This window comes from Rhincodon typus, chromosome 12 (assembly GCF_021869965.1).
Source record: "Rhincodon typus isolate 14 chromosome 12, sRhiTyp1.1, whole genome shotgun sequence".
Taxonomy (NCBI): Eukaryota; Metazoa; Chordata; class Chondrichthyes; order Orectolobiformes; family Rhincodontidae; genus Rhincodon; species Rhincodon typus.
This window is the reverse complement of record NC_063343.1, coordinates 40,900,177-40,925,899: the sequence shown is the minus strand read 5'-3', so window position 1 is coordinate 40,925,899 and position 25,723 is coordinate 40,900,177. Positions and strand designations below refer to the sequence as shown.

General features: G+C 39.8%; 1 protein-coding gene across 6 annotated transcripts in view; it reads right to left on the bottom strand.

Moving 5' to 3' along the window:
- Positions 1–25,723, bottom strand: part of LOC109931015 (polypeptide N-acetylgalactosaminyltransferase 10-like) — an 82,723-nt gene that overhangs the window by 15,481 nt on the left and 41,519 nt on the right. For 3 of the 6 annotated variants that reach the window (XM_048603680.1, XM_048603682.1, XM_048603683.1), the window contains 6 exons: positions 20,962–21,128; positions 9,036–9,221; positions 8,012–8,195; positions 5,610–5,727; positions 3,638–3,745; positions 1,788–1,931 (listed from right to left, as the gene is read on the bottom strand). In XM_048603680.1, the coding sequence (XP_048459637.1) occupies positions 1,788–1,931; positions 3,638–3,745; positions 5,610–5,727; positions 8,012–8,195; positions 9,036–9,221; positions 20,962–21,128 (907 nt within the window). The remainder of the gene's footprint in view (positions 1–1,787; positions 1,932–3,637; positions 3,746–5,609; positions 5,728–8,011; positions 8,196–9,035; positions 9,222–20,961; positions 21,129–25,723) is intronic. The other 3 variants (XM_020530370.2, XM_048603684.1, XM_048603681.1) reach the window with 2 other exon arrangements.

The following is a 25,723-nucleotide window of genomic DNA, read 5'->3' as shown; positions in this document are numbered from 1 at the left end:
TTAATAATTAACTTCAAACATTACACACAGAGTTGGTTTTTTCAATCCCAAACTAATATCATAATTACATTAGGAAACATGAGTTCCACTTCGCACTATATAATGACATGTCCTCTGCCATTACAAATCCATCATACCAAACTGATACATAGGTTGGTGCAAGACATAACAAGGACAAGTGCCTAGTTGAACTTATTCTTATCCTTTAATTTGGATCTAAATGGACTTGTTAACCAAAAGGAAAACATACAAGATAGATGCTTCCTGGAAGATTGTCGTTAAATCCTGAAGCTGATTCCCACTTGTGTAGATAGCCAAAAGGTAATTTGAAGAGTTCATGAGTTGTTTTTAATACAAAAAGCAAGAGACAGTGCTTATGCCCATCATCTGTGGTGAAAGTAAAGCAAAACCAAACATAATAATGTTTGATTGATGAGTTGTATCGTCAGCTTAAAAACATTCTGTCAATTGAAGAGAAATTCAGGAATAAATTTGGAAAATACTAAGGACAAGTATTAAAATGTAAGGTAGTAACTAAAAAGTATGAGGCATTAGAAATTTCCTGATGTAGGGAAAACTGACCTGCGTCAGTCTGGCTTTCCTCATTAGGAAAGCAGAAAGAGCTGGAGAAATTCAGGACATATAGCAGCATCTGTACAGACAGAAACAGAATTAACATTTCTATTCCTGCGTGACTCTTCTGAAGAACCCAAGTTCTTCTTCAATCCTGAAGAAGTTATATTGGATTTGAAATGTTAACATTGTTTTTCTCTCCACTGCTGGTGCTAGACCTGCCCATTTTTCCAGCACTTCCTGTTTTTATTTCAGATCTTTAGCATCTGCAGTGCTCTATTTTATTTGGTCCTCCTCATACCTTGGTGCAGGAATAGAAAGGTACCACTTTTTCCACATTCCTGTTAGAATACTGTTATAACGTAAGTAGAGGCCATTCATCCTATTAAGATTTTCTTGAGTGAAGTAATTGATTTAGCTCTCTTTGCTCGTCTTTTATAGGCCCTGCAAAAACTCTCTGGAACAATGTAATTTTTTAAAAATTACTTCACGGGATGAGGGCATCGCTGGCTAGGCAGCATTTATTGCCCATCCCTAATTGCCCAGATGGCAGTTCAGAGTCAACCATCTTGCTGTGAGTCTGGAGTCACATGTAAGCCAGACCAGGTGAGGATGGCAGTTTTCTTCCTGAAAAGACATTAGTGAACCAGATGGGTTTTTGCGACAATCGACAATGGATTCATGGTCATCATTAGATTCTTAATTGGAGATATTTATTGGATTCAAATTCAACCATCTGCCGTGGCGGGATTCTAACCAGATCCCCAGAATGTTGTCTGGTCTCTGGATTGAGGTCAAGTGATAATACCACTAGGCCATCATCTCCCCAAGTAATTAAATTTTAAGTGAAAACTGTGGGCTCTACAGCAACAACAGTTTATGGTATACAATCTTATGTTCCCTTGGTATAAGCCTCCCTTTAATTCTTCTGTAATTTTCTTAAATTTGCTTCTTCTTGTTACCATCTTCTTGAGTAATATCATAACCCGTACGCTTCAAGTGTAAAATCCTCATCTTTGGTTTAAATTTCTTCATGACTCTACCTTTTGCTATGTCCAATATACTCAGAATTCCAAAGACTAGTCATTGGACTCAAAACATTAACACACTTTCTGTCTCCACAGATGCTGCCAGACCCGAGTTTCTCCAGCACTTTCTCTTTTAGTCCAAGATCCTCTAGATGTATAACAACCAAACTGCCCAGTTCTCCTTACCATTATTCGCATGAGAAACAAACTATCCATTTCACTGACCCCAGTCTCCAAAGCACGTCCATGATCCGCAGTCAGGAGCATGATGAAGTACTCTCCACTTGTTTGGACAAGTGCAGGTCCAACATAACTCAGGAAGTTTGATACCTTTCAGGACAAAGCCACCAATTTGATTAGCACCCAACCACTGCAGTGATAATAGTGTGTAACATCAACATGATGCCCTGCGCTAACTCGTTAAGGTTGCTTTGACAGCAACTCTTCAAATCCATGACCTCTACCAACTGGATGGACAAGGACAGCAGGCACATGGGAAAGCCACTGCCTAAAAGTTTCCTCCAAGCCACATATAATACTGGTTTAGAACAATGCCCCCCAGCCATTCTTTCACTGTCATCAATTCAAACTCCTGGAACTTCCCTCCCAACAGCATTGTTCGTAAACCTGCTTCCCTTGACTGCAGCGGTTCAAGAAAGATGGTTCACCACCACCTTCTCCAGGGTAATTTATGACAAGCAAAATAAAAAAAATCCTGGCCTAACCCATGATGCCAACCTCCTGAGAATGGATATGAAATAAAACTGTGACAGATTTAATTAATTTTCTGATCAATTTTGACACCCACCCCCCAACCCGGATATTGACGGTGAAAGAGTTGCATGTCACAGGGAGGTAGTTGGATTCTTTCTTGCTGGAGATAACTATTGCCTGGCACTTATGTATTGCAAATACTTTTTGCTACTTATGAACATTGGCCAAAATGTTGCCCAGGCCTTGGTTTCACTATCTGTTTGAGATGCAAACAGAAACCCGAGAGAACATCCAAAATTTTGACCTGGTTAGAGACCATGAGAAAGACTGCAGATGCTGAAATCCAAGGTAGACAAACAGGAGGCTGGAAGAACACGACAAGGCAAGCAGCATCTGGAGGAAAGGAGCTGAAGTCCTATAAAGAAGGGTAATACCCGAAACGTTGACTGCTCCTTTCCTCCAGATGCTGCCTGGCTTGCTGCATTCTTCCAGCCTCCTGCTTGTCGTACTTTTGACCTGATGGAGGGACGTTTGTTAATGAAACAGCTGAAGATGATCATGCTTAGAACATTGGCCTAATGAACTCTTGCAGTGAAGTCCTGCTGCTGAGATAATTGGTCTCTAATAACTTTAGCCATCTTGCTTTTCACTAGCTATGATTCCAGCCAACTGAAGTTCCCAAACCCCACTTCCAATTCCAATTGATTCCGACTTTCCCCAAGGCTCCTGAATGCCACCATCAGTCCAACATTGCCTTGATATCAAGAGTATCTTTTCACCTCACCTCTGAAATTCAGATATTCCATCCATTTTTGGAACAATGCTGTAATGAGACTAGAGTCAAGTGGTCCTAGCTCTAAACTAAGTATCTGTGAGAAGGTTGTTTGTGAGTAAATACTGCTTTGTAATCCTCTAGATGACACCTTTCATCAATTTGTTGATGATCAAGCATATGTTGACAGGATGATAATTGGCTAATTCAATTTTCTCCACTTCTTCTGGACATGATGGGCGTTTATCCATTTTGTTAGATAAATGCCAATGCTGCAACTGGATTGCAAAAGCTTGGCCAGAAGAACATCTAGATCTGGAGCACAAGTTTTCATCATTGAGCCACATCTTTTCGATATGTCAGCCAATTCTTAAGTTTCTCAAACTTGAATTCTAACTGAAACTATGGATTTATTTTGTCGAGTGTGCATCAAACATACATGGGTTTCAAACAACGAAACATCATTTGCTCTTAACTTTCTTTAAAGAAAAGCAAGTTATCACAATGAAAATTAAAAAGTTAAAAGACATGTAAAATGTGAATTACTTACTCTGGGCAAGCCAAATCCACTTGAAATTGTGTAAGGAACATATTTTCTGTAGATGTGTCCTACCCTGGAGCAAGGGATATCTTCCATCCGACCACCACACATCCATACCTGAAACCCCAGTCAGAAACAACATACTAACAGTGTAAATTTGAGACAGCCATTGTGAAACCTGCATGCATAACTCTTTGCAGAACACTTATGTTCTGTCCATAAAAATGATCCTGAGCTTCCAAATGCCTGCTACACTGTGTCTCGGCTTGCTGCAGCACTCTAGTGCAAGCTGGAAGAATAACACCTCATTTTCCACTTGGGAACCCTACAGCTATCTTGATTCAAGATTGAGTTCAATAACTTTAGGGCCTGATTACCTTCTCTTTACCCCAACCCCAGACACCAGGCCTTGTAACTGACAATGGGTTGTTTGTGGTAGCAGCCCGTGTGATGACTAAAGCTCGAGATAGGAGTGGTTCATTCTCCCAGGCTAACAGTTCTGAAGAAGGGTCACTGGACCCGAAATGTTAACTCTGCTTTTTCTACACAGATGCTGCCAGACCTGCTGAGTTATACCAGCAATTTCTGTCCTTTTTTGTGTCTAATTTACACTATCATTACTTTAAAATGATCTAGCCAACAAAATATATTTCAAAAATTCAGATTTATGTAACACCCCATTATATTTCACACAGGGCTTGAGAATCAAGAGTAATCTTCAGATAAAGCGGAGTTGAAATGTAAGGGATAATTCATTTGGTCCTCATTTTATTGTTTTACATTCCAATATTATTATAACATGATACAAGAGAAAGTTAATACTTAGAAAATAGGCTAATGAGAATTTGCGAAGGAATTGTTAGAGGGTGAGGCAACAGAGAGAGAGATGCAGTATACAAATGGAGGTTAATGTTTGAAAGCAAGCATGGAATGGAAGTATCTACCACTGCCAAGGAAGAGTCCAAACAGGGTTCAAAGATGCTAAGTGAAGAAACATGTCCCACATTCAATGGGAATAGGAAGGAAGGAACGACAAATGAGAAAAATTGATGGGTGATTAATCAACATTGACAAGGACATAATGAGTGCTGTGAAAGTTCCAGAGACTAAGAGCGTGGGGAGGAAACACAGGCCTACTGCTAAATTCAAAATCCAAGGAGTGGAATGGGAGGGGCAAGGATCAATGGGAACAATCCACGAGAGTGCACTGACTTTGCCTACCACTCAGTCTTTAGAACTAGAATGCTTATTAAGATTGATGGTTACTGTTGAGTTAGTAGCAGTTATCAGGTAGTTAAACGGACATTGTAGTGTGGAAACCTGGCCCAGCAGCTAATGATGCACCATAGGAGTTTTTTGCCCACCCTTCTTCATCCAACTGTGAGCATCTTCCTCTCATACTTATCTAGCTGTCCTTTAAATATTTCTATTCGAGTCATCACAATTTCCCCATGCTGTGGCAAGTTTCATATTCTAACCTGGATTTATTCAGGACCTTTTTTCTTTTAAAAATATTCACATCTAGTTTTGAACTTTTCTAAAAGTGAAAATATTCTATGTCTGCCCTATTAAACTTTAAAATTTTAAAGACCTTTCCTAAGTCACAATAAAACCTTCATCTAATAGAAAAAATCCATTCTGTGCAATCTTTACTGATAATTATAATCTGTAATAATTACAGAACTCAGGATTGCAGATGTCAGCATAGAATGAAATTTATGACTTGAACACTTCAGAAGAACAAAAATTACAGGGATGAAAATTGCTGACATTGTGTTCCAAAATATAGCAAAGTCAATACCTTAGGAAGACTGAGCCATCTTCATTAACAGTGAGAGATTTCTAATTAAGGTAGAATAATATTTAATCCTTATGAGATTTGGTGTCTTAATATGCAATATTAATTAGAATGTTAATGATACAGTATGAATCATACTCAGTTAAGGAAATGCTTTGAATACATCCACAATATGCAACTTACCTTGAATGATATCTCATATTGTTCTCCTCCCCAAATTTCCAAACCAGGGTCATAACCACCCAGCGTCCAGAACCACTTTTTATCAACAGCAAACAAACCTCCAGCCATGACAGGTGATCTGGAAAGAAACAAGTAGCGTGATAACTTCTATAAACAATGTTCTAACTAAAATTTAATGTAAATAGGAAGTGCTGGTTAGTGTATTTGATCTTTGATAGAAAGAGGAGAATGTACAGGTTGGAGTGGGAATCAAGGTCATTTTTTTTTAAAAAAAAGGACAGTTTTGAAAGCAAGGGGAGAGCTGGCCATGCAGAAAAATCAGAGTAGAATGCTCAAATGATGCAGAGCTGTTGAATTAAGCATGCACCAGTGGTGAAAGAGGAATGAAACATGTTTAGTGCTGGAGACATCTAATGCTAGAGAACACAAAAGAAAAGGAAATTACTAAGTAGGGTGGGTACAGCAAGGCGAGAGATTTGAAAAGCAAGGACTAGAATTTTGAACTCTAAAACACAGGGCAGACATGATGAGAATTTGACACTTGTTTTGGTGAAAATACAAGTTGCAGTGTTTTAAATAAATTCATACATAATTTATTTTAGGTAGGAAGACCAGATAAGTCAAATCTGAAGCTGGAGAATGGATGGGCTAGCACTTCCAGCAAGAAATGGGAAAAGAAAGAAGCAGAAATGGAAGAATGTAATTTTAATAATGGATCACATTAAAAGGTCATTCAAGGAAACCAATTTTTGACGTTGCCTGACAAATATTCAGACAGCAGATGATTAGGATGATGGAATAAAAACTGGTGGCAGTTACCCCATGTTTTACTGACCCAGGTCTCGATATCAAATAAACAATTTTAGAGGATGGCAATCTTTAGAGCAATTGCAAAGACAGAGAGGAAGGGCATACTGCTATCAACAAACATGTTATTTTCATTTCCAAACCTTCCTGAAAGGGATTGAAGACAGGGAGCACAGACTTCTGGGTGTGCATATAACCAAGTCAGCCAAGACTGGAGCATGTGATATCTCAGGGTATGAGGCACTGTCACCATATGCCAACTTCCTTCACCCCTAGACTGCAAGACAGTATGTACAGACCAACACTAGTTTATTCAGTTTTACCTTGCCTGTCATATGCTTCAAGGTATCATTATCATAAACCTCTGGTTAAGGGAATTTAAAAATGATATTATGACAACAGATACCCCTATTCCCCTCACAACAATTATTTACATGTGAGATAGCAAGAACTGCAGATGCTGGAGTCAGAGATAACACAGTGTGGAGCTGGAGGAACACAGCAGGCCAGGCAGCATGAGAGGAACAGGAAATTTGACGTTTTGGGTCGGGACCTTTCTTCAGAAACGTGTGTTCCTCCAGCTCCACACTTAATTATTTACATGTATTGCCTTCCTCCACCTCAACAGACTTAAACACTTTCTTTAACTTCCTTAAACTTAACCACACTGTCAAGTAGCTGCTGAATTAAGCATACACCCTTAACCAGTAGCTTTCAATTATTCTACCTTCTTGCATGAAATGTGTTGCAAAATGCTTACCACTTGTAGGCACTGAGGATGCAACTAGCTTTAAACCCTGGACCCTTTTTAAGGTCAAGTCCATAGACTTAGCAGACAAACATTGTACTGTCAAGGGAAGCGGCAAACTTGATCACATCTTGCCCGCGTCAGGTTAATGACTGAATATTTACATTGGCACACATACATCCCATGAAGAACCATGGAGAAAGAAGATTCCAAACCAGTCTGTCTTCTTAACTCCAAGTTAATTATTCTTACTTTCTATCCTTCTATCTCACAAAGAAGTAGGTGCGCAGGAGAAGGAACGTGATGATGATTGTGAAGAGGAGGAGGAGCTGAGAAGATCCGAGGCCAACTGAATGGCATCCACTTGGCTGCTAACATCTCTCAGAACAGCAACAAATCAGGCCACTCACCTCTGCACCATGCTGGTCAAAACATAGAAAGGGAAGACCAGATTCTCAGGACCAAGCTCCAGAGATGCAACCAGAAACCAGCTGCCCTCAGTCTGTATTACATCAAGAAACCCAACTTCTTGCAATTCAGGTCCCGGGGGTAGCAACTAATAGGAGCTGACAGCAGGTGAAAGAGGAGCATGTGGGAGCATGGTTATGAAAACGAATAAGGCAAATGTTAGCATTTGCAATGATTATTTTAAAATGGATCACACTATTATGGCGCATTGATGTTCAACAAATGAAGGAAACATGTCAGCCAAAAAAAATTCATCCTACTTTTAAAGAAATAAGTGAACTGACTAGGACAATAGCTACCAAAAATCTTTGTTCACTTAACTCGTACAACAGCCTTATCCTTGTTGGTCACAAATGTTTCGATTGAATTGAAAACTTACTCAAAAGGGTCACTTGGATCTTGTTTATGAAGCTCTACTGGAATTGGAATACGCTTATAATACATTTCCCAGTCAAATACCCCTCGCATGGCATCACCAGCTTGAGTCTCATATCCAAAATGATCATTGTCAATAACATCAATCATAGGACACACAATTGTTTTGCGGTTCTGAGCAATTCGATCTGAAAGATTGAAGAGAAGGATTCAATTGAAGGACCTATTCATAAAATGACAAAATATACACCACATTCAATGAAAAACAAATTACAATTCAAATACAACAGGGAATAAGTGAATAGACCCAAGAGAACAAGGACTTTAAGAGGAAGTAACCACTCTTTTGAGCAAGCCTGGACACTGCAGGTTGATGAGGTATTTTACCTTGGTACTTACTTCCACAAACTCTGAACTTGTTCGCACATGTACTCTTGCAATAGGGTTCAGCTGATATCACTTAAGGAGGCTACACTAAATGACTTTCCTCCTTCTAGCTGGGGGTCATTGAGAATTTGGGCATAGAGCAGTTACAAATTTGAAAAGAGTATTATGAGAGTATGAAACCATTAATATTTATATTCATCTTGTACACTTTCTTTACTTTGACCTTTTCTTTTAGTTTCTTTGCATGCTTATTCAATTCCCTTCTAACCCTCCCACTTCAAAAAATACTGTTTCACAAGTCCCACTGTGAACAAATTTCAACTTCATTCAACTTAATTTCATGATCATTAATATTCAAAGGTCATCAGAACATGCTAAGAATAAAAGATGAAGCATTAACTCCAAAGCACCTGGTTTTGATGTTACCTAATTTAGTACTGGATTTAAGAGACAATTTACATATTATTAAATATTTTAAAAACCACCGAAGCTCAAATTAAGAAACAATGATGGAGTAGATGCAATCCAAAAGGAGTATGTGTGGAACATCGCATAATTTACTAATCACAGTTCTAAATTAACGAAAGTAACGATCACAGCTTTTCTCCAAGGATGATAAAACTTGTGATTTTGCTTCTTACCTAGCAATGGGGGCAGCCAATTCACATTTGCTTCACAGTGAGAATCCAAGAAAGTAATCACCTCTGCTTTTGCTGCTGTGGCCCCCAGTAGTCGTGTTCGAATTAAACCTTCTCGCTTCTTGGCCCGTACAATCCTGACTTTTGGAAATCGTGCCATATATTCTTCCAGGCGTTTTTTCAAATATTCTTTTTGAAAAATTAAATAAAAGTAAGCACAGAAACTACTGGTTCCAGATCAATACTTGTGTTCTATTTCACAACAAGATGTGGAATAACTTAGAATCATAGAATCCCTACTGTGCCATTCGGCCCATTGATTCTGTACTAATCTTCTGAACAGCATCTCACCAGATCCAACCTTCACCCTATCCTCATAACCCACTTTTAACATGGCTAATCCACCTAGTCTGCACTTTGAGTCATACAGCATGAAACTGACCCTTCGGCCCAACCAGTCCATGCCAAACATAATCCCAAACAAAACTAGTCCCATCTGCCTTCTCCTTCCCTGGACACTGCAGACAATTTAGCATGGCCACTTAACCTGCATATCTTTGGACTGTGGAGCTCCTGGCAGAAACCCGTGCAAACATGGGGAGAATGTGCAAATGCCACACATTCACCTCAGGCTGGAATTGAACCAGGTCTCTGGCACTGACAGACTGCAGTGCTAACCACTGAGCCATTGTGTCTCTCAGTTTACATGACATTAACAAGCAGGATCAGATTGGACATGTTCTACAGCACAACATTTCTTTATTTCTTTTAATATTCCCTGTGATGGAAATCAATAATCCTGAATTGTTATTCGTAATAGAGTGTCAACAGCATACCCCAGCAACAACTGAGTTTAGTCCTAACCCAACAAGAGCGTCTGATACTTCATCAATATGCTTTCCTGGAAAAAGGTTGCAAGTCTATCTCGCAGCATAGCATTGTGTCAGGCCTTTACAAACAGGAAGAGATAGTAAGACCTGCCGATGCTGGAGTCAGAGATAACACAGCATGGAGCTGGAGGAGCACAGCAGGCCAGGCAGCATCGGAGGAGTAGAAAAGTTGACGTTTCTGGTCGGCACTCTTCTTCAGAAATTCAGAAACCCAAATATCAACTTTCCTGCTCCTCTGATGCTGCCTGGCCAACTTTACAAACGGGAAGATATTTTTTCCCCTCATTGGGATAAATATAGTATTGAAAATCATAAATTCATTCATTCTGAACAAAAAATATTATCATAACTAATTAAGAACTTTTCTTAAAAATATTGAAATCCATTGAAAATAGTGAGACTAAAAATTCCATTGATTATTTCATAAAAATTGGCACATTGTTAAACATACGTAATCCAACCACTTATCTTAAAGTGAATGTGAATGCCAAATGATTTGTGTTTGAAAGGAAATATGCAGTTTAAAATCAATCATTCTCAAAGTGGATTCTATGAGAGGGAAGAGAAGAACAGAATGCAGATGTCAAGCAGCTGGATTTTACATGCCTCTGCAGAGTGTGATTTTTAGCAGAGGGGCACCTAAAATAGGCAGGTCCCAGCCCAGCACTACAGCGTGCCCACTGCATGGATTCCCTGCCACAGACTAAAATCCATCACTCCACCCTCATTCCGAAGATGATCTCCCTGCATAATGCCCCTGACTTACCTAGGCCTGGAGGTTCTACTGAGCGTCATTCTTAGGACTGGCTGCAGACCCAACAGCAACCACAAATTAACTCTGGTGTTGCTAGAACTGCGGAGCTGTCAGCCGTGCATATTGGTGAGTAGCTCCAGACTGCAGCAATAATGGCTGTGGAGCAAGAGTTTCTTCCTGGCCTGTCAGCTGGCCTCTGACTTGGCTCCTCCACCACAGCCTAAAATTCTGCCTAGGTTCTCTGACACAGGTAAAACTTTACCAAACTATCTGACTCAGGCGCTGTCTAAAATTCCTTAAAAATACTATTTTTTCAATAAATATTGTGTTGTTTGATTTCAATGTGAATATCAAAACATTTCTTACAGTCAGAAACAAGGGAAGATATTGTGGGGAGCAGAGATTGAAGACCAATAAATACATATTTAGGTGCTGTCTTCACAAGAGGGCAAAATAACATCCCAAAAAATATTGGGGTACACGAGGTCTAGTCAGATGGAGGAATTTATGGAAATCATTATTAGTAGGGAAATGTTGTTGAGGACATTGATGGGATTAAATGCAAATAAATCCCCAGGGTCCTATAGTCTATATTCCATGGTATTTTAGGAAGTGCACCCAGAAAGTAGATGTATTAGTGGCCAACTTTCAAGATTCTATAGACACTGGAACAGTTCTTTGGATTGGAGGGTTTCTAATGTAACTCCACTATTTGAAAAAGGAGGTGGAGAAAAATATCAATTGGTTAACCTGACGTTGATAGTGGGGAAAATTCTTGAGTCTGTTATAAAAGATTTATCAGGATAGCACTTGGAAAACAGTAACAGAATCCGAGAATCAACATGGATTTATGAAAGGGAAATCATATTTGACTTGGAATTTTTTGAGGATGTAACCAGTAGAGTTGATGAGGGAGAGCCAGTGAATGTGGTTTACTTGGATTTTCAGAAGGCTTTCAATAAGGTCTCACATGAGAATGCCATGTAAAATTAAAGTGCACGGGATTGGGGTGGTGTATTGACATGGATATTGACTGGTTGGCAGACAGGAGACAAAGAGGAGGAAGAAAAACGGGTTTTTTTCCCCCCCAAGTGGTAGGCAGTAACTAGTGGGGTACCACTGGGATCAGTGCTTGGATCTCAGCTATTCACTATATGTGTTAGTAATAGATGAGGGAACTAAATGTAAAATCTCCAAGTTTGCAGACAACGCAAAGCTGGATGGGAGGGTGAACCGTGAGGAGGATGCATGAATGCTTCAGTGTGATTTGGACAAGTTGAGTTAGTAGGCAAATGCAAGGCAGGGGAAGTATAATGTGGATAAATGTGAAGTTATCCATTTTGGTAGCAAAAACAAAGTGATAGATTATTATCTGAACGATGATAGGTTGAGGAGGGGGTAGATGCAAAAAGACTGGAGTATCCTTGTACACCACTCGCTGAAGGTGAGCCTTCAGGTACAGAAGGTCATGAAGGCACCTTCATAGTGAGAGGGTTTGGCTACAGGAATGGGATATCTTGCTACAATTGTACAGGGCCTTGATGAGATCACATCTGGAGTAGTGAGCAGTTTTGGTCTCTCTGCCTGAGGCTATGGAGGGAGTGCCACAAAGGTTTACTGACTGATTCCCAGCAGGGCTGACATATGAAGAGAGACTGGATTTGTTACGACCATATTCATCAGAGTTTCTAGAATCTCATAGAATCCTATAAAATTCTAACAGGACCAGACAGGGTAAATGCAGGAAAGATGGTCTGGTGGCCAGGGAGTCCAGGAGACCATTTAGGACTGATAGGAGAAGAAATTCCTTCACCCAGGTGAGCCTGTAGAATTCTAGGCAATAGTTAAATATTTATCCTACAGCTTGAGAGAGAAAGCAGGAGCAGGGTATGAAGTTGGATGATTAGCCATGATCATCTTGAACTGCGGAACAGGCTCAAAAGGGCTGAATGGCCTACTCTTGCACCTATAATCTAAGTTTAAAATCAATGTCAATAATATTGACTTACGTAAATATGTCAGGCCTAATTTTAATCAGCATGTGCTTTCGCATCAAAAACTATTACTCTGTGCTGCTATTCCCTGACCAGATATGATAAACTTATTGGATTTTAATTATTGGTGCTCTAAGAGCAGAGTATTTAAATCTTGGGAAAGGAGGTCAGTCATTAAATCTTTAGATGTGTTTCATTCCTTGACTCTGGCTACTAAACCACTCCAATTTAATTTCAGCAAGTCATGCATAATTTAGTAAGAGCTATAAACTCAACACTTCTCCCCTCACCCCCACCTCCCAAAAGCTTGGTTTCAGTAGACAACTGAAATGGTCTCATGTTAAACCTATTATCAAAATCCAGTTTCCTTTCAAATTACTCTGACATTGCTGTAGCTGATGGTCTATTTGCCACTAACAATAGGAGGATGGGGTTCAGTGGTTTCTTTGGAGATTTTCCACTCTCCCACATTCTTCCCTTTAGTCAGTAATCTCCTCCAGTCAACATACAGGCCTATCTTCTTTTCTTGATTTGTGAGCTTTCATTCTGATTATACAGGCTGCTCATAACTTTCCACGATTCTAGTCCACTGGCAAAATCAAATCTTTTGATCTCCTTGAATAGATCTTATTTATCCTTCAGGTCATTAGTATCAGCTATAGTTTCATTGGGAACACTTCCACTTGAAACTCAAAAGCGGAGTGTTGAGATGGATTCCTTTAACACATAATCCAGCATGATACTTCAGGGATGTAATTAAGGAGTTTTCATTTGTTGGAGGCACTAATTTTTTGATGAGATGCTAAATTTGCAATGAGTATTATCAATAAATTTTAATAAATTGAACTAGCCACCTAATTCAAGAAGAAACAAGAAAGAAAAAAACCTCAAACTATCAACAAAACAAATGTTGTAAAGGTCAGTATCTGTAAAAAAGGATTTGATGGATCTATTATGCAATTTTAGCATTTACTAATTTTTAAATTAATTATTACAAACACTATCTACGATCAGGCTAATCTCTATCATTACACAACTGTATTAAACAATAAATAATATTCTTTCTCCCCCAGTATACAATCTGTTATTATAGTGAATGAGCCCGATATTTTTCATAGTGAAGCTCATTGAGAACAGCAGAGATCAAGAGGAAGATCAGAAACAGAATTAACCACTTGTGCATGCCTTTCATGTATATAAGTACTTGTCACAATGCAAGCACAGAGCTAATAAACTATCTTACTCCAGAATTCTAACCTTTAGCTTGTCGAAAATGTAAAAATCTGTGAATGCATAATCATAAGTTAAACACCAACCACAGGCATTTCTTTAACACATAACTAACACAATGTCAATAATATTCAAAATAATAACTTAATGAATATCATTGGGAATAAAATTAAGTCCAACATGAATAAATTCTAATAAGAAATTATATTAAAGTAACAAAATGTTCTGCAGCACCTAATCAGAGTTAATGGGGCCACTAGAACAAGAACACAAGACCAAACGACAGATGAACAGAACAAGCCATTCAGCTCAATGTCTGCTCCACAATCCGATCATGGCTGATATGTTTCTTAACCCCATTCTCCTGTCTTCTCCCAGCAATTCTTGATCCTTTACCTCTGTCTCAAATACACTTGATGACTTGGCCTCCACAGCCCTCTGCAGCAATAAGTTTCACAGATTCACCACACTCCGGCTGAGGAAATTCCTCCACATCTCCGTTCTAAATGGTTGTCCTTTCACCCGGAGGTTGCGTCTTGGCCTAGTCTCTCCCACTAGTGGAAACATCATCCCCCAAGCCTACTTTATTCAGGCCACTTAGTACTCTGCAGGTTTCAATCAGATTCTCCCCTCATTCTTCTAAACCCCACCAAGCACAGATGCATAGTCCTTAAATACTCCTCATATGACAAGCCCCTCAACCCCCAGATCATTCTTGTAAACCTATGGACCCACTCCAAAGTCAGGAACAGATGTTATCCTATTGTAGCCAATTGGTCTAGGTTTATCATGTAGAAGCAAAGGCTAGATGAATTCACTGAAACTTTACAGTACTTGCCCTTGAGGAGCTGTGAGTGCTAATGCAGAATGTCACCTCACAAAATTAATGTAAGCAGGATACCTAATGGGGGCAGGTTGTACAGAGTCTGAAACATTTATCAACTTGAAAGGCTGAATGGCCTTTACACATTTCAAGTTTTTGTTCTTAAACCTTAAATGATATTTATAAGCTTTTGGCATTTAGAAATCGGATTTAAAGAACTTGATCTTGGTGTCACTTACTGCAGCAAAGATTCAATTTGCATGCATGTTATTCCAATTTGATCCAACATTCTTTCAAGACTCAAGGCTGTAACCTAAATTATGTCAAATGCTGCTCTTAGTGAAGAATCCTGAAGATTACCATTTTGTTGGAGAGTATTATTATCTTTTATAAATAGAAATGCCTTTATTACAAATATGCCGACAGCATAAGGTATTTGTGATAATGACTTAAATAACTGCTGTGCACATTTAGACAGATTGCATAACAGAGGAATGCATGAGCATGCCTATCATAAAGAGAAAAAATAGGACTGTTATTAATAATGTAAGTTAAATCTATTCATCTATTCTTTTGATTTCAAACCACTGAAAGGCTCATTAATTTAAGTAAACAAAATCAGTCTGGCTAATTAAAACAGTAATTCATCTTTGCCCCAAATAAATCAGTCTGGCTAATTAAAGCAATAATTCATTTTTACCCCATAAGGATTATATCCTTTTTAATGCAAAAAAAAAGTGCAATGCTATTTCAAGTGATGAACCTCCCCATTGAAACTGAACAATATTGTCCTGATCTATCTGCAATACAGAACATAGGGCAGGGCTCATATTTAAAACATAAGGGACTTTGTTCCTTTGAATCAGAATGCAATCTTATTATTCAAAAAAAAAAAGGTGACTGTTAAACCCATTCGTGGTTCCACAGATATCTGCCACAAAACATAACTTTTAGCTGAGCCATCAAAACTCATCTCTACTTTTGACTGGCTAAGCCAGAAACTTCAGTCACAGAAGCCGACTAACAGGATTCAATCCTTTATCGAGAGAGGAATTTAACACAAAGGTAGGGATTTCGGGCAGCATCTGTTCAGACAGAAACAGAACTAATGTTTCAAACCTGATATGACCCTTCTCCAGAACTATCCTGAACCAATTCTGAGATCATACTGGACTTGAAACTCGGTTTCTCTCCACAGATATTGTCAGGCTCCTGACCATCTCTAGTATTTTCTGTTTATATTTCAGATTTCCAGCTTCTACAATATTTTGCTTTTATAAAAAGGCAAGGATGTTTTGCTTCAGTTATACAGGACATTGGTGAGACCAAGTCTTGAATACTGTGTGCAGTTTTGGTCTCTTTATTTAAGGATGGATGTAAATGCTGAACATAAATGTATTGGTTGAGGTTCAGAGGAGATTTACTAGTTTGCTGCTTAGTATGAGTGGGTTGTTTTATGAGGAAACATTGGACAGCCTGGACTTGTTCCCACTGGATTTCAGAAGAATAAAGGATGAATTGATTGCATTTTTCAAAGATCAAGAATGGTCTTAACAAGTTGAACAAGAAGAAAGGATATTTCCTCTTGTGAATGAGTGCAGAACCAGGGGAACTGTATTAAAAAGAGGGGTCATCCTTTTAACACAAATGAGGAAAAAGTTTCTTGAGGTTTTTTTTGCCTCAGAAGATGGTGTTCCCTTGCCTAATAAAAATCTAATGTTATTGGGGCTGGACAGGAGTATGGAATTTGAAACAAAAATAGCGCATCTATGATCACATTGAATGATGAAGCAAGTCCAACAGGCTGAATGGCATACTTCTGCTCCTAATTCCTACATTCTGTACACACTTATACATAACTCAACCTGTTGGTTTGTTTGATTGTATTTAATTGTATAGTTTTTGATGTCTTTAGGCAGTCTCCTTGGAAGGAGGTGTTGTGCCAATTAGAGATGAAGAAAAAGGAGTGATTTACACATGGAAGTAGCGGACATGGTTGAGGTATTAACTGAATACCTTGCATCTTTAGGGTCTCTTGTGACACAGTGGTAGTATCCCTAAATTTGAGGTATGAGACCTGGATTCAAGAGTTACCTGCTCCCAGTGTATGTAGTAACATCTCTGAACGGGTTGATCAGGAAAAAAAAAAAAAGTACTTGGCAACAAAAAAAAAAAATGCTGGAAAATCTCAACAGGTCTGGCAGCATCTGTGGAGAGAAATCAGAGTTGACATTTTGGGTCCAGTGACCCTGCTTCAAAACTGATGGTAGCTAGGAAAAGAGACAACAAGGTGCAGAGCTGGATGAACACAGCAGGCCAAGCAGCATCATAGGAGCAGAAAGGCTGACGTTTCGGGCCTAGACCCTTCATCAGAAATGCCAGAGGGTAACTTCTTCAGGCTGGGCATCCTTAGAAGAGGCTTCGCAGTGGGTTAAAGAGTCTAGGCCCGAAACGTCAGCCTTTCTGCTCCTATGATGCTGCTTGGCCTGCTGTGTTCATCCAGCCCTGCACCTTGTTGTCTCGGATTCTCCAGCATCTGCAGTTCCTACTATCTCTGTAGCTAGGAAAAGATTGTTTTTTATGCAGAAGTTAGGGTAGAGGGAGGGGTTAAAGAGTAAATGATGACAGGTAGAGATAGAGAACAGTTGGACAAAGGAGTGGATAATGGATCATCCTTGGAGAATGAATAGCTGCTAATGGGGACTATTAGTGGCTAACAATGGGTCGAGTGTAATGGCAGACTGTGTGATAACAAGACCTGGTGCGTGGAGCTTGGGGCAAGGACGGGGGAGAAGCCACCTTAAGCTCTAAAATTGTTGAACTCGATATTGAGTCCAGAAAGCTGTATAGATTTCAAGTGGAAAATGAGGTGCTGTTCTTCCAGCTCGCTGGAACACTACAGCAAGCCTGAGTCAGGGATGTTGGCCAGTGCAGACAACTGGAAGTTCAGGGTCTTTTCTGCAGACAAAATGTAGGTGTTCTGTGACATGGTCACTTCACCTGACAAAGATGCAGCGCTCCAAGAGCTTGTGGTTTCAATTAAACCTGTTGGACTATAACCTGGTGTCATGTGACTTCTGACTTTACCCAGAAATGGAAACAGAGATATCAAGTAAGAGAAGGGAGGAGTCAGAGATGGACCAGGGGTGGAAGTGACAGTGGGGTGGAAATTGGAAGCAAAAATGATAAAACTTTTCCAATTTCCAATGAGAAAAGGAAGCAGCACTGATATACAAATATACCAGAAAAGGAGTTGCGGGTGGGGGCCAGAGTAGGACTAGAACAAGAAATGTTCCACATACCCCACAAAGAGACAGGCATAACTGGGGCCCATGCAGGTACCCATGGCCATCCCTTTAACCTGAAGAAAGAGGAGCTAAAAGAGAATTTGTTCAGAGCAAGGACAAGCTCAGCCAAGCGGAAGAGGGTTGTGGTTGATCAGGATGATTCAGGCCCTTTTTTTTCCCCAGGAAGAAGCAGAGAGCTCTGAGACTATCCTGATGGTGGATGTATGTGTAAAGAGATTGCATGTCCATGGAAAAGGGGAGGCAGCTGGAGGTAAGAAGAGATGAGTTCTGTGGAGCAGTCTGCCTGGATAGTCCTGATTGTGGATTTTGGAAAGGAGATAGAAGCAGGCTGTGTGGAGTTGGGACTCTTATAGCTTGGAGGCAGGGGGTGGGGGGAGAAATCAATATTTTGCACCTGTCTTTATTTATTAAGGAGACAAATGTTACTCAGGTCATGGTGACAGAGAAGGAACTTCACTCGCTAGAAGGGTTCAAAACTGACAAGGTGGTGGTATTGGATAAGCTGTCTGTAGTTAAAGTTGATAAGACTGCACTTGAGATGCATCCCAGGATCCTGAAAGATGCGAGTGTAAAAATTCTGCAGGCATTAATGATAATTTTTAGTTTTTGCTAAAAATTGCAAGTATTATGCTCTTGTTCAAAAATGGTGCAAGAATCAGCTCAGTTACCTTTGTTGATGGAAAACCTCTAGAAACAATAATTCAGGATAGAATTAATAGTCACACAGATAAATGTGTATTAAGGAAAGTCAACGTGGTTTTCTTAAAGGAAAAGCATGCTTAACTAACTTGGAGTTTTGAAGAGCCAACCGAGACATTTGATGAGCTGTTAACGGACTTCTGAAAGGTGTTTGATACACTGCCACACAACAGACTTGCGAATAAAAGTGACAGAAGCAATATGGATACAAAACAGGCTGAGGTAAAGCAAAGAGTGACTGTTTATGGATATTTTAAGCTCAAGGAAGATTTATAGTGGAGTTTTCTGGGGTTGGTGTTGGGACCCTTCCTTTGCTGATATACGTTAATGATCTACATTTTTGGTGTGCAGGGGAAAATTGAAAAGTTTGCAGACAATACAAAACTTGGAAGCACAATAAAATGTGAGGAGAACAGTTTGGAATTTCAAGTGGGACATTGGCAGGTTGGAGGAGTGGACGGGTAGGTGACAGATGAAGTTCAATGTGGAGAATTGAGAGGTGATATAGTTTAGTCGAAAGAACATGGAGAATCAATGTAAAGTAAAAGGGTACTACTCTAGGGTGTGTGCAAAAGTAAAGACGCCTTGGTGTGTACATGCATAAACCATTAAAGCTGGAGAGAGCAGCTAATAAAGCATTCATAATTATTAAGAGGGGCATAGATTACAAGAACAAGGAGGATGCAGAACTTGTATAAGGCACTAGTTAGACCTCAAACGGACTACTATGTACAATTCTGGGCATCACACTTCAGGAAGGATATCAGTGCAAAGGAGAGAGAGTGAAAAAGGGATTTACAAGAATGATTCCAGGTTTGAGAAACTATAGTCATGAAGACAGATGGAAAGTTGGGAATGTTTTCATGGAATCCCTACAGTGCAGAGAGGCCATTTGGCCCATTCAGTCTGCACCAACCCTCCAAACAGCATCCTGCCAAGACCCAACATTCCCACCACACCCCCCAACTCACGTAACCATGGCTAACCCATCTACCCAGACTATTGCTGCAGACTATGGGGCAATTAATGGGGCCTAACCATCACCCTAACCTTTTTCAGTTCTCTATTATGAACTGGAGAAGTAAACAACCTCTTATAGTTCTAAAGTATTTGATAGTGACTAGAGAAAACTGTAAGGAAAAATCAGATTGAATATTACAATAACAAAATCTTAGGACAGCCATTAGCATAAAGGCCTCATTACATTGCTATTGCATGGCTTTAAACCATGTGTTGTTATTTTAAGTGAGATCAAGTTCGGGTAATGTGCAACTGAGTCAAGAATTAGGAGGTAGTATATTATTTTTGCAGATTTTGCCATTCTCAGTGGTAGAGGACATAGGGAAAAGAAGTGTTTATTGTTCTCCCATGGGATGTCAGCATTGCTGATTCGGCCAACTTTTGCTGCTGTTCTCCACCTGTCTTCAAGCTGGTGGTGATCTTGTCAAGTTATGGCAGTGCCAGGTCAGTATCCTACTTACTGAGGCCACATTGCACCAGTAAAAGGTTATCAATTTTCATGCCAACTCTCATAATTCACAAATCCAATTTTTACAGTTCCGGATCAAAGATAAATTTAGCATTCATGTAATTAAATTGTTTCTGAAATGGAAATAAAATCTATATTAAATCTTTAAATTCTGAAGGAAGAGAACATTGCAACAAAACATGCTCAAGCTCATGATTGAGCAAGGGAAAAAGCTGGACCCATGAGATACAGAGTATGAATCTTTAAAAATAATTGTGGTATCCAAACCAAATTTATGATTCATTAGAAAGTCTATTAAATAAATTCTCATAATCAGACCTATCCAAAGATGAATTACACCCTTGGTGTCCTTGAATGGTACCTATGGGACTTGAATATTATGCTCCATATTGGAGGATTACAGCTAGCTGTCTGAGACTGAAAACAACAACTGCGTTATACCAAGTCCAAAAATGAAAACAGGGAAGCCAAAGCGACTCTCAAATTTTATTCAAATCACATTTCTCATTATTTATAAAACACAACAGGCAGTAGTATTTATTTGTGAAGCTAGTTTTGGCAGGCACTGGTCATCTACCTTCTTGTTTTTACTCAGACATCCCAGTTAAATAGAGGTGGGATAGAGAATAGTTGAGACACTGCAGATTTGAAAAGTCAAAATGACTTAAGATTTAATTAGTTTAATTCTTTTGACAATTGTGAGACAGTAATGGTTTAAGTTGAAACTCAGCTTCTTTTTTACCTCTTTCACTGAAGTCATCAACAAGTATGATTTCTGCAACAAGCTCTGGTGGCGAACGATTTAAGACACTGTGCACAGTTCGAAGGAGCGTGGACCAGCCTTCGTTGTGGAATGGTATAATGATACTGGTATTTGGAAGCTTCTCCAAATACAGCTTGTTCTTGCAGCTGTCAATTAAAGAGATACAGTTACTAGTTATATTGTGAACACTACTGTAGAACCTGAAAACAGTTAACATGACAAAATATAGCCCAGATATATGATGATATTCGTTTTCAAATGCACAATTAACAACCATCAGCTTGTGGCTTCCCCAAACATAAAACCAGAATGAACATATGAATTAGGAACAGAAGTAGTCCTTTAGCCCTGCCCCACCATTTCATAAGACCAAGATGATTCCGATTTTAATCTCAGCTCCACATTCCCACTCATCTCCAATAACCCTTATGACATCTGCTCATCAAAAATTTATCTACCCTTGCCTTAAAAATATTCAAGGACTCTACTTCCACCATCTTTTCAGGAAGAGTTTTCCAAAGACTCTCAACCCTCGGAAACAATTTCACCTAATATTTGCTTTAAATGGGCAACACCTGATTTTTAAACAGTGACCCTGAATTCTTGATTATTCCATCCTCTCACCATCTACCTTTTCAAGACTTCAGAATCCGATATCTAAGTCTTCTAAACTCCAACAGATACAAGCCTAATCAGTCCATCCTTTCTTAGACATTCCTATTCATTCCATGTCTTGGTTTTGTAGACCTTCTCTGAACTTCCTCCAAAGCTTTTACATTGTTTCATAAATAGGGAGACCAATGCTATTGTGAGTAACTTGTATAAATGAAGCATAACAGTCCTACTTTTGAATTCAATTTCCTTTGTAATAATTTAAAACAGTCTATTTCATTTCCATGTTACTTCTTTGAAGGACTCCAATAAACTGATTCCCCTTTCACAAGGGGGTTCAGTCGCATGGAAAATTATGGAAATTTAAAAGGGAGGAGGGTTCAGCAAAGGTTATTAAAGCTTGCAGAACAAATAATAGGACAGAGAGTATGGAAAGAGTCAGGAACCTAACTTCAGGCACAGCCATGATGTGGAGGTGCCGGTGTTGGACTGGGGTAGACAAAGTCGGAAATCACATGACACCAGGTTATAGTCCAACAGGTTTATTGGAAAACACAAGCTTTCAGAGCCTCAGTCCTTCTTCACCTGATTTTTGACTTCAGGCACAGCAGATGAGGAGACAATGAGAAGGAGGGAGTCACCGCAAGACTGAGGGTGTTGTTCTTAAATGCACACAGTGAAAAAAAAAGGTAAATGAGCTTGCAGTGCATTGAAACTGGCAGGTATGATGTTGTGAGTACCACAGAGACGACGCTGCAAACTGAATATCCAAGGATACCCGTCCTATTGACTGGTCAGGAGGATGGGCTGAGGGGGCGGGTTGCCTTGTTAATAACAAAATAAATTAAAATCAATAGGAAATGATATAGTCAGAAGGCATAGAATCTGTGTGGGTAGAGTTGAAGAGGAGGAAAGGAGAAAAGACCCTGTTTGAAGTTATATACAGGCCTCCAAGCAAGAGTCAGGATGTAGGGAACTAAGGAACAGGCAATTCTGGTTATGGATGATTCTGTGTAATGAGACACTTGAGTGGGGAGCTTAAGGTGTTGGAACCCTGGGGCAGTGGCCATAATATGGTAGAATTCACCCTGCATTTTGGGAGGGAGACAATTGAATCAAATGAAACAGTGTTACAACTGAGTAAAGGTAACTGCAAAGACATGAGGGAAGAGCTGGCCACAGCTGATTGAAGAGGAGCCTAGCAGCAATGACAGGAGTTTCTCAGGGTAATTCGGAAGGCACAGCAGAAATTCATCGAAAGGAAAAAGAAACATACTAAGGGGAGGATGCGACAACCATAGCTAACAAGAGAGAGTCAGGGACAGCATAAAACAAAAAGAAAAAGCGTACAATGTGGCGATTAGGAAACATTTAAAAGCCAGCAGAGATTAACTGAAAAAAAAACAATACGCGGGAGAAGAAATAGGAGAGTAAGCTAGCTAATAATATGAATGAAATTGCAGGAGTTTTTAAATTTTAAAAAAAGCTTAATCAATAAAAAAACGTATGAAAGAGCGAATAGTGGACATAGAACCACTGGAAAATGAGGCTGAAGAAGCAGTAATGGGGAACAAGGATGTGGTGGAGGAAGTGAATAGGTACTTTGAGTCAGTTTTCATAATGCAAGATGCCAGCAGTGTACAAGAACTTCCAAGAGAGTCACAGTTGTTTGCAGTGGCCATCACTAACAAGAAGGTAAAAACCAAAAGAACTGCAGATGCTGTAAATCAGGAACAAAAACAGAAGTTGCTGAAAAAGCTCAGCAGGTCTGGCAGCATCTGTGAGGAAAATGATCAGAGTTAATGTTTCAGGTCTGGTGACCCTTCCTCAGAACTGGGAACAGAACTGAAACCTTAACTCTGAACTTTTTCTTCACTAATGAGAAGGTACAGGGGAAGCTGAAAGGTCTGAAGGCAGATAGATCACCCGGACCAGATGACCTACATGCCAGAGTTCTGAAGGAGAAAGCTGAGGAGATTATGGTGGTGATCTTTCAGAAATTACTGGAGTGAGAGAGGGTCCCCTAACATTGGAAAATGGCTAATGTAACATCCCCAGTGAACAAGGGAGGGAGGCAGAAGACAGGAAACAATAGGACAGTTAGCTTGAACTTTATTGTTGGTAAGATTTGAGAGTCCTTTTCTTTAGGGTGAGATTACAGAGTACTTGGAAGTGCATGGTAAAATGAGGCTGAGTCAGCACAGCTTTATCAAGGGGAGGCCATGCCTGACAAATCTGTTGGAATTCTTTGAGGAGGTAATGAGCACTTTAGACAAAGGACAGCCAGTGCACATGATGTATTTGGATTTCCAGGAGGCCTTTGGACAAGGTGGCTGCACAGGAGGCTGCTAAATAAGATTCCAGCCCCTGGTGTCGTGGGCAAAGTACTGGCATAGATAGAGGATTGGCTGACTGGCAGAAGGCAGAGAGTGGGGATAAAGGGATCTTTCTCAGGATGGCAGCCGGTGACTAGTAGAGTTCCGCAGGAATCCGTGGTGAGACCACAACTATTCACGTTATACATTTATGATTTGAAGAAGGAACTGAAAGCATTGTTCCTACGTTTGCAAATGGCACAAAGATAGGTGGAGGGACAGGTAACGTTGAGGAAGCAGGAAGGCTGCGGAAGGATTTAGACAGGTTAGGAGAGTGGGCAAAGAAGTGGCAAACAGAATACAACGTGAGAAAGTGTGAGGTAACAGACTTTGGTCGGAAAATAGAAGCATAGATTATTTTCTAAATGGGGAAAGGCTTTGGATATCTGAAGCACCAAGGGACTTGGGAGTCCTAGTTCAGGATTCTTTTGGAGGTTAATATGCAGTGCAGTTGGCAGTTAAAAAGGCAAATGCAATATTAGCATTCATTTCAAGAGGGCTAGAATACAAGAGCAGAAATATACTACCGAGACTGTATAAGACTTCAGTCAAACTACATATTGAGAGCAGTTTTGGGCCCCTACCTGAGAAAGGATGTGCTGGTATTAGAGAAGGTCCAGAGGAGGTTTACAAGAATGATCTTAGAATGAAGGGCTTGAGGACTCTGGGTCTGTACTGGATGGAGTTTAGAAGGAAGAGGGGACTTTCTGATTGAAACTTGCAGCATACTGAGAGGCTTGGACGCAGTGGATGTAGAGAAGATGTTTCCACTAGTAGGAGGGACTAGGACCATAGAGCACAGCCACAGCCACAGCCACAGCCACAAAGTGAAGGGACTCCCCTTTAAAACAGAGATGAGGAGGAATTTCTTCAGCCAGAGAGTGATTAATCTGTGGAACTCCTTGCCACAGAAGGCTATGGAGGCCAAGTCATTGAGTGTGCTTAAGACAGAGATCTATAGGTTCTAGACTGGTAAGGGATCAAGGGTTATGGGAAGAAGGCAGGAGAATGAGGTTGAGAAACAGATCAGCCTTGACTGAAATGCAAGAGCAGAGTCAATGGGCTAAATGGCTAATTCTGCTCTTACATATTATGGTCTTATAGTATCATGGTCTCACAATCCACCTCTTAAGATTGTAGGATGTCAACCACCAGAATCTGGGAACTAATTGACTTGCAGTTCCAAAGAGTTGCTGGTTATGACTTTCCTGGCGATTGCATTTGCACAAATGCCTCTTTCTTCAAATTTTTGACTGACAATACTTTTGAGATGTTACTTACATTCTTAATATTGGAGACCAATGCATATTGTCAGTTCAATTCATTTGCCATCTCCTTATTTTCCATTATTAATTCCCAGACTCATCTCTGAAGGAACCTTGATTACCATGTTAACTTTTTTTTTAAGCTGTGGAAACTCGTCACATCTTTGTTTCTATGTTTAGCTAGCTCTCTCTTAGACTCTAATATAGCATGTAAAAAGGCATTCTACAATGAATCAGATCCAAGCTCTGCAGTCTTGGCACATCCAGTCATAAATGGTGGTGGACAATTAAAACAAACAAACAAACAAACAACAGGAGGTGGAGACATTACAGGCATCCCCTATCCCCAGTGATTGGAGAACCTAGGATACCAGTGGAAACACAAAAAAAAAGGCTGAAGCTTTTGCAACAATCTTCAGCCAAATGGATGATCCATCTTAGCCTCTTCCAGAGGTCCCCCCCAACATCATAAATGCCAACCTTCAACTA